The 9,330-nt window shown below is 44.1% G+C and overlaps 1 protein-coding gene across 2 annotated transcripts; it reads left to right on the top strand.

The window, feature by feature from the left end:
* The first annotated feature begins 2,922 nt into the window (after window positions 1-2,922).
* GPX8 (glutathione peroxidase 8 (putative)) lies at window positions 2,923-7,803 on the top strand. 2 transcript variants are annotated; one of them, XM_038765758.1, is made up of 3 exons: window positions 2,923-3,160; window positions 3,833-4,094; window positions 7,105-7,803. In XM_038765758.1, the coding sequence occupies exons 1-3, from the start codon at window positions 2,954-2,956 to the stop codon at window positions 7,266-7,268; spliced, it is 633 nt and encodes a 210-aa protein (XP_038621686.1). In that variant the 5' UTR covers window positions 2,923-2,953; the 3' UTR covers window positions 7,269-7,803. The 2 variants fall into 2 exon arrangements, with proteins under 2 accessions (XP_038621686.1, XP_038621685.1); XM_038765757.1 differs by having other exon boundaries at window positions 3,830-4,094.
* The last annotated feature ends 1,527 nt before the right edge of the window (window positions 7,804-9,330 follow it).

Raw genomic sequence — 9,330 nt, 5'->3', positions numbered from 1 at the left:
TGAGCCACGCTGCTTCTCTGAGAAACAAATGACTTGACCAAAGTCAAACAAGGAGCAAGTGAAATAGAGGGGCAGTGGTGTAGAAAGGCAGTGTGGCCTCATGGAAAGAGCACGGGCCTGAGAGTGAGAGCACCTGGATTCTAACTTCAGCTCTGCCACATACCTGCTGTGTGACCTTGGGTAAGTCACTTAACCTCTCTGATCCCCTCATCTACAAATTGGGAATTCAATATCTGTTCTCCCTCCTACTTAGACTGCGGGAACTGATTATCTTTTGTTTGTGGTTTTGGGTGGGGAGGGGTTAATGGTATTTGTTATGTTCTTACTGTGTACCAGGCAGTGTCCTAAGCACTGGGGAAGATACAAGCTTATCAGGTTGGGCACATTCCACGTCCCACATGGGGCTCACAGCTATGACCTTCTAATGAGCCATGTCCCCTAAGATTAACATCTGACACCTGTGATGCAATCTGACAGAGGCAATGTGTGCTCTGATCCACCCCCTGCCCCTGGAGACAGTCATGTAACCACAATAATAATAATGATGATGGTATTTGTTAAGCACTTACTATGTGCCAGGCAGTGTACTAAGAGCTGGGGTGGACACAAGCAAATCGGGTTGGAGGCAATCCCTGTCCCACCTGGGGCAGGTGCTACAGTACAGTAAAGCACAGCACAGTACAGTGCTAAGCGCTTAGTACAGTGCTAAGCACTTAGTACAGTGCTTTGCACACAGTAAGTGCTCAATAAATATGATTGATTGATTGGGGCTCGCAGTCTTCATCCCCATTTTAAAGGTGAGGTAACTGAGACACAGAGAACTGAAGGACTTGCCCAAGTCCCAAAGCAGTCAAGTGGTGGAGAGGTGAGGTCAAATTCATTCATTCATTCATTCATTCATTCAATCATATTTATTGAGCACTTACTGTGTGCAGAGCACTGTACTAAGCGCTTGAGAAGTACAGGTTGACAACGTATAGAGACAGTCCCTACCCAACAGCGGGCTCACAGTCTAGAAGGGGGAGACAGACAATAAAACAAAACATATTAACAAAATAAAATAAATAGAATAGTAAATATGTACAAGTAAAATAAATAGAGTAATAAATATGTACAAACATATATACAGGTGCTGTGGGGAGGGGAAGGAGGTAGGGTGGGGAGGATGGGGAGGGGGAGGAGGGAGATGGGGAGGGGGAGGAGGGGCATACAATTATTATGATGTTGTTGGGAATAATATCCAAATCTCTGACTCTTTCCATTAGGCTTTTCCTGTTCAGCCAGGAGCCTTCCTCACCCCCACCTCAGGAGCCACACTGGCCTCCCACTGTCCCCACACTGTCCCCGCCGCCATCTACTCTGAGGGTCCTTTAGGAGCAATAGCAGCGTGGCTTTGAGGATACAGCACAGACTTGGGAGTCAGAAGGATCTGGGTTCTAATCCTTGCTCTGCCACTTGTCTGCTGTGTGACCTTGGACAAGTCATTTCACTTCTCTGTGCTTTGGTTACATCATCTGTAATAATAATAATAATAATAACAATAATAATAATAATTCTGGTACTTTTTAAGCACTTACTATGTACCAAGCAGTGTTCTAAGAACTAGGGTAGATGCAACTTAATCAGGTTGGACACAGTTCCTGTCCCATGGGGGGCTCACAGTTTCAATCCCCATTTTGCAGATGAGCTAACTGAGGTACAGAGAAGGGAAGTGACTTGTCCGAGGTCACCCAGCAGACAAGTGGCAGAGCCGGGATTAGAACCCATGACCTTCTGACTCAGAGGCCCGTGCTCTATCCACTATGCCAAGAGAAGCAGCATGGCTCAGTGGAAAGAGCCCAAGCTTTGGAGTCAGAGGTCATGGGTTCGAATTCCGGCTCCACCACTTGTCAGCTGTGTGACTTTGGGCAAGTCACAACTTCTCTGGGCCTCAGTCTCCTCATCTGTACAATGGGGATGAAGACTGTGAGTCCCCTGTGGGACAACCTGATCACCTTGTAACCTCCCCAGCTCTTAGAACAGTGCTTTGCACATAGTAAGTGCTTAATAAATGCCATTATTATTATTATTATTAAAAGAGAGACTGTGCCCAACCCATTTAACTTGTACCTATTCCAGGACAGTGCCTAGCTCTTAATAAGTGCTGAACAAATACCATTTTTTTTAAAAAAAGAGTTGCCCTGTCCTTACATGCTCCGGGCCTCCCCTGGGAACCACACTGACCACTGCCCCCCAGCCCATCTCCTCCCCTCCCCATACTCTGTGGGTCCTTCAGGAGCACTAGCAGAATGGCCTAGTGGATACAGTATGGACCCGGGAGTCAGAAGGACCTGGGTTCTAATTCTTGCTCTGCCACCTGTCTGCTGTGTGACCTCGGACAAGTCACTTCCCTTCTCTGTACCTCAGCTCTTCTGTAAAATGGACTGGATCCAATCTGACTAGCTTATATCTAGCCTAGCACTTAGTACAGTGCCTGGCACCTAGTAAGCACTTAGGAGAAGCAGCGTGGTATAGTGGATAAAGCGCAGGCCTGAGGGGCAGAAGGTCATGGGTTCTAGCCCCGGCTCCGCCACTTATCTGCTGGGTGACCTTAGGCAAGTTACTTTACTTCTCTGCGCCTCAGTTACCTCATCTGGAAAATGGGGATTGAGACTATGAGCCCCAAGTGGGACAGGGACTGTGTTCAACTCAGTTTGCTTGTATCCACCCCAGCGCTTGTGCAATGTCTGGCCCATAGTAAGCGCTTAACAAATGCCATTATTATTATTACTATTAACAAATACCATTTTAAAAAATAGCAGTAGCAGGCGACTGTGTGCGAAGCTTGGTGGGTTTCAGGTTTCAGCTCCTCCTCCCCATGGTTCTCCTCCTTTCTTCCATCTCTCCTCCTTCCCCTCTCCCTCCTCTCTGCCCGCCCGGGGCTGGAAAACTCCTGCTTGGAAAATCCTCCAAAATGGAGCCTCTGCTCTCCAGCCCCTTAAAGTGTTCTGTGGCCAAAGCCAGAGTGCTCGCCGTCTTGCTCTCTCTGGTTCTGTGCACCGCAATCCTGTGCCTGTTGCAACTCAGATCCATAAAACCCAAAATCAAAACGGACTTCTACTCTTTCCAAGTGAAGGACTCAAAGGGGAGGACCGTGGCTCTGGAAAAGTTCAGAGGCAAAGTAAGTCGCATCGTCTGCTTCTTCTTTTCCTTCTTTACAAATGCCTTTCCTTCTTTCCCCGAATCACGCCATGACCTTGAGGCTCGGAGCAAGAATTTGATGTCCATTTCTACAAGATGCTCGGGTAGTGCCGTTAAGACTTTTTCTTCCCTAAATCTTCAGCCAGACTGGTGTTCGGGGAGTAAATGGCATTTGCACATTTCAGATGAACCTTTAGGGAAGAGGAGACTAGGCATGACGTGTGAGGAACAAAGAAAGTTTGGGGAGTTTCTCCTGGTTTTGAAGAACTCTGGGATACAGGCCTTTGGCAAATGTGTCTGTGTGATGAGGTGAATTAGGAGGCAGAGTTAATTTAAAAGAATAACGGTTTCAACAATGGCTCTGTAACGAAACAGCCATTTAAATTTTAGCTCATCTAAAATAGTTGTCATTAAAAGTCAGTTTGACCTTATTGGAGCTTCAGTAGTGATTTTCCAAAGCTAGGTCTCCCAATGCCAGAGAATGATTTAAAATGTTTTATTTATCTAGATTATTTGTCAGTGTGTAGTCCAGAATTCGCTTCTGGAAACTGTATTGTCCCCAAATGCTTTGATTTCTCTAAACAACTTGCAATTCTAGTTTTTTAAATGTGTAAAAAATGTTTCACCTTTTGATTGATTCTTTTTCCGGGAGGCAACCCTAGTTGTAAACGTGGCTAGCAACTGCCAGTATACAGACAGAAATTACGTGGCGCTGCAAGAATTGCACAGAGAATTTGGACCATCCCACTTCAGCGTCTTGGCTTTCCCCTGCAGTCAGTTTGGAGATTCAGAGCCCGGCCCCAGTCAGGAAATAGAAGCTTTCGCGAAAGGAAACTACGGAGCAACCTTCCCCATCTTCCACAAGATCAAAATTCTCGGATCTGAAGCGGAACCCGCGTTTAGATATCTCATTGGTAAATATCCATCTCATGTTGGGAGGGCTCTGAGTTGTTTGAGTAAACACACAGGGTCTTGAATGGTCTTTTACACCACATGCATGGCTAACGTCTTTCATTCGGGAAAGTTTTATAGAATGATCACAGAGCCTGACTCTCATTTTTTTCTGAACAGAGATGCAATTTGGAATAAGCTTCACCCCACTGTTGCATTTCACAGGAATGTTAATGAAAGTTAATTAATTCATTCGTATTTATTGAACGCTTACTGTGTGCAGAGCACTGTACTAAGTGCTTGGAAAGTACAATTCAGCAACAGAGACAATCCCTGCCCCCATCAGGCTCACAGTCTAGAAGGGGGGACACAGACATTAAAGCAAGTAAACAGGCATCAAAAGCATCAATAGAAATGAATAGAATTATATTCATTCATTTATTCAATTGTATATATTGAGCACTTACTGTGTGCAGAGCACTGTACTAAGTGCTTGGAAAGTACAATTCGGCAACAGATAGAGACAATTCCTAAACAACAACGGGCTCATAGGTATGTATACACATCAGAACAAGTAAACAGGCATTAATATGAATAAATAGAATTATAGATATGTACATATATACACAAGTGTTGTGGGGCAGGGGGGTAAAGCAAAGGTGGAGAGTCTTCTGGGCGATGGGGAGGGGAGAGGGAGCTGAGGAACAGTGCTCTGCACACAGTAAGCGCTCAATAAATACGATTGATTGATTGATTGATTGAGGAAAAGGGAGGGGGAAGCTATATGCTTGACTGTAAGAAAATTCAAAGCATGCCTTTTTCCTCAAGACTGTAAACTCGGGTGGTTGAGGAGCGGGGGCAGGGAACTTTTCTACCAACTCTGGTGTATCCAAACACTTAGTACAGTGCTCTGCTCACAGTAAGTGCTCAATAAATATGATTGATTGATTTTCATGTTCCCCTGCTGCCATTTATTGTGGTAAAACCTATTCTCAAACTATAAATGACACAATCCTCTCTAAACCCTAATTTACCTCAAGATGAAATCTCCTGAACTTTCCCCATCAGAACCAGACTCCAAAATCAAATTGAATCAATTCTCCCAGCTTCTGAATTGTAGCCTGGAAATAGGAAAATACTATTGAAACTGTTAAGGCAAGCAAACATTTTGCCTAATGTATCTAGAAGATTGTCTCCGTTTTATTTTGTGCTTTGCGGGAAGAGAGCTCTGTCTTTATACATTTTAGCAACAATTAATCAATCATATTTATTTTGCGCTTACTATATGCAGAACACTATGCTAAGCGCTTGGGAGAGTACAATATAAAAGACACATTCCCTGCCCACAGTGAGCTTCTAGTCTAGAGAGGGAGACAGACATTAATAGAAATAAATAAATTATGGATATTCATTCATTCATTCAATCAATCGTATTTACTGAGTGTTTACCATGTGCAGAGCACTGTACTAAGCACTTGGGAAGTACAAGTCAGATATAATAATAATGATAGCATTTGTTAAGCACTTACTTTGTGCAAAGCACTGTTCTAAGCGCTGGGGAGTTTACAAGGTGATCAGATTGTCCCACGTGGGGCTCACAGTCTTCATCCCCATTTTACAGATGAGGTGACTGAGGCACAGAGAAGTTAAGTGACGCCCAAAATCACACAGGTGACAATCGGCGGAGCCAGGATTTAAACCCATGACCTCTGACTCCAAAGCCCATGCTCTTTCCACTGAGCCACACTGCTTCTCATGTACATAAGTACACGTACATCCTTATGTTACATAAGGATATGTACATAAGCGCTGTGGGGCTGGGAGGGGTGATGACCAAAGTGAACAAGTCAGGGTGATACAGAAGGGAGCAGAAGTTATTGAGTTCTTACTGTGTGCAGAGCACTGTACTAAGCACTTGATACTTGTTGACTGCCTGCCTTCAGTTGACAACACAGCATGGGGGTGAATGACACTGTGACTTTAGCGAAGAGCCAATGAAACAGATAATGCAGGGCTAGAAAATCCATTTTGACCCTATCCCCAAATGCAAAGTAACCAGATAATTCAGACTTAGAAAATACTCTTTGGTCTAAATGACCTCAAAAATTGCAGGTGAATTTGGCCTGAATCATCAGGATAATTCAGAACAAAGGGTATTTTTTTGTTTTCTAATTTGGGGATGCTTGCTAAGCCACTTTCTGATAGTCAGTACTCAATTGCCAACTCCTAAGAATTGGTAATTCCTAGAACTATAAGCTCGTTGGGGGCAAGGAATGGGTAGACCACCTATGTTATAGTGTACTCTCCCAAATATTGAGTACAGTGCTCTGCACACAGTAAGTCCTCAATAAATACCACTGATTGATTGATTTAGGTCATGATTCAAATCATGAAACAGAGAATAAAATCACGGGAACCTTCGACAGGATTAAATGGCAAACAAATGAAACCAAGAACTACTTCATTTTGCCTTCCTAGATCAATAGAATCATCAAATAGCTCATTAAGTGCATCAAAATAAGTGAACCTAGAAATAACATTTTTAAAGGTGGGCTATATTAGAGCCCAGTTTAATCAGTGATACTTATTGTGAATTTATTGTGTGCAGAACACTATACTCAGAGCTTAGTTTCATCATAATTGTAACAGTGGTATTTGTTAAGTGCTTATTATGTGCTAAGCATTGTTCTACACCTTGGGGGAGATACAAGATAAGCAGATCCCACATGGGGCTCACAGTCTAGGTAGGAGGGAGAACAGGTATTGAATCCCCATTTTGTAGATGAGGGAACTGAGGCACAGAGAAGTTAAGTGACTTGCCCAAGATCACACAGCAGACAAGTGGCAGAGTGGGATTAGAACCCAGGTCCCCTGATTCCCAGGCCCATGGTCTTTCCACTAGTCCATGCTATCATCCTCCTGATTTGGGGAACCATTATGAGGGAAATTTAGTGGAAATTTTGTCCAAGTGCAAACTGAAAATGTTGACCTATCGTGAAATAATGCCCATATAAATCTTTACTGATATCCTAGATTCGTCAAAGAAGGAGCCAAGATGGAATTTTTGGAAGTATCTCGTCAACCCTGAGGGTAAAGTTGTGAAATTCTGGAGGCCGGAAGAGACTTTTGAAATCATCAAGCCAGACATCGCAGCCCTGGTTAGACAAATCATCATGAAAAAGAAAGAAGACCTTTGAAAATGTCATTCGGGTTGTGAATCGATGCCACAGCCAAATCGTCAAAATATCTAAATTTCATTTTGGGGTCAGTGCTAAGCCCAATGATTCCAGCACTTCTGACCTGTAAAGCCGATGCACTTACCGCTGCTAAGTCTGCAGTGAATCATTAACTGTGTCCTTGGGGTTCACCGTATACACTTCAAGAAAGAAGGAACGGACCAGCACTTAGTACAGTGCCTGGCACACAGTAAGTGCTTAACAAATACCATCATCATCATTAGGAAGATGCACAGTCTTGTCCAGCCAAAGGCCCATTTGACTCCATGGTTGCTTCTGTATTCAGGTTCTTTAGCGTTTTTACCTTGTTCCATTGCTCAACTTGTGTCTTTCTGAGATCGTACTTTATGGACCATGGGCAACAGCCAGGGACACTCAACATGGACAATTAGAAGGGAAGACCCCGCAGCTGGAAATTCTGCATGTGAACATTAACAGGGAATGTGTCATGGGGTGTTGTGGAAGGTGCAGAATAAATACTAAAGTTGTAAATACATATGTATAACTCTGTGAAGATCATTTTCTTTTTCTAAAAGTACAGGTCCCCAGGCAATTCTGAGATCACATAGGGGGAGAGAGAGAGAAAGAGAGAGGGAGAAATGTAATTAATCAATCAACCATATTTATTGAATGCTTACTGTGTGCAGAGCACTGTACTAAGCCCTTGGGAGAGTACAATATAACAGAGTTGATAGACACATTACGTGCCCACAGTGAGCTTACGATCTAAAGGGGGTGACAGACGATAATATAAATAAATTACAGATAGTTGCATAAGAGCTGTGGGGCTGAGGGAGAGGTGAATAAGTGGTGCAAATCAAAGTGCAAGGCCGACACAAAAGGGAATGGGAGAAGAGGAAATGAGGGCCTAGTTGGGGAAAGCCTCTTGGAGGAGGTGTGTCTTCAAGAAGGCTTTGAAGGTAGGGAGAGTGATCGTCTGCTGGATATGAAGAGGGAGGGCGATCCAGGACAGAGGCAGGATGTGGCCAAGAGGTCTGCGGCGAGATGCTGTACTGAGCATTAGCTTGTATCACCCCCCAGCACTTGGTAGAATGCCTGTCACATAGGAAGCGCTTAACAAATACCATTAAAACAAAGAAAAAAGATTGTGAAGGGTTAAGCCAGTAAACTTCGGGTTGGTTTGGGTGAAGGTTACTATTGTTTGGTCTGTATTATTTTCCCATTAGACATGCGAATGTTGGGAGATCCCCACCAAAAATGAAGCCAGAGGAACGTGAGATCTGTACTAACCTTAGAATAATGGCCGAGGCAGCAGCCAGAGAGGCCGGCAACCCTATTTAATAATAATGATGGCATTTATTAAGTGCTATGTGCAAAGCATTGTTCTAAGTGCTAGGGAGGTTACAAGGTGATCAGGTTGTCCTATGGGGGGCTCACAGTCTTCATCCCCATTTTACAGATGAGGGAACTGAGGTCCAGAGAAGTTAAGTGACTTGCCCAAAGTCACACAGCTGACAACTGGTGGACTGTGAGCCCACTGTTTTAGACTGTGAGCCCACTGTTGGGTAGGGACTGTCTCTATATGTTGCCAATTTGTACTTCCCAAGCACTTAGTACAGTGCTCTGCACATAATAAGCGCTCAATAAATACGATTGATGATGATGATGGTGGAGCCAGGATTTGAACCCCTGACCTCTGACTCCAAAGCCCGTGCTCTTTCCTCTGAGCCACGCTGCTTCTCCTGCTGCCACACACTGCCCTTTTCCATCAAGGGCAGCCCATGGTCTCTAGCAGATTATAAGCACGTTGTAGGCAAGTAATGTGTCTACCAACTCTATTATATTGTACTTTCCTAAGAGCTTAGTACAGTAATCTGCACACAGTAAGCATTCAACAGTGTGGCCTAGTGAATAGAACACAGGCTTGGGAGTCTAATCCTTGCTTCACCACTAGTCTTCTGTGTGACCTTGGGCAAGTGACTTCACTTCTCTGTGCCTCAGTTACCTCATCTGTAAAATGGGGATTAAGTCTGTGGCCCCACAAGGGACAGGGACTGAGTCC

The sequence above is a fragment of the Tachyglossus aculeatus genome, chromosome 23 (assembly GCF_015852505.1).
Source record: "Tachyglossus aculeatus isolate mTacAcu1 chromosome 23, mTacAcu1.pri, whole genome shotgun sequence".
NCBI lineage: Eukaryota > Metazoa > Chordata > Mammalia > Monotremata > Tachyglossidae > Tachyglossus > Tachyglossus aculeatus.
The sequence above is the reverse complement of the archived record's forward strand: the minus strand, read 5'-3'. Positions and strand labels throughout refer to the sequence as shown.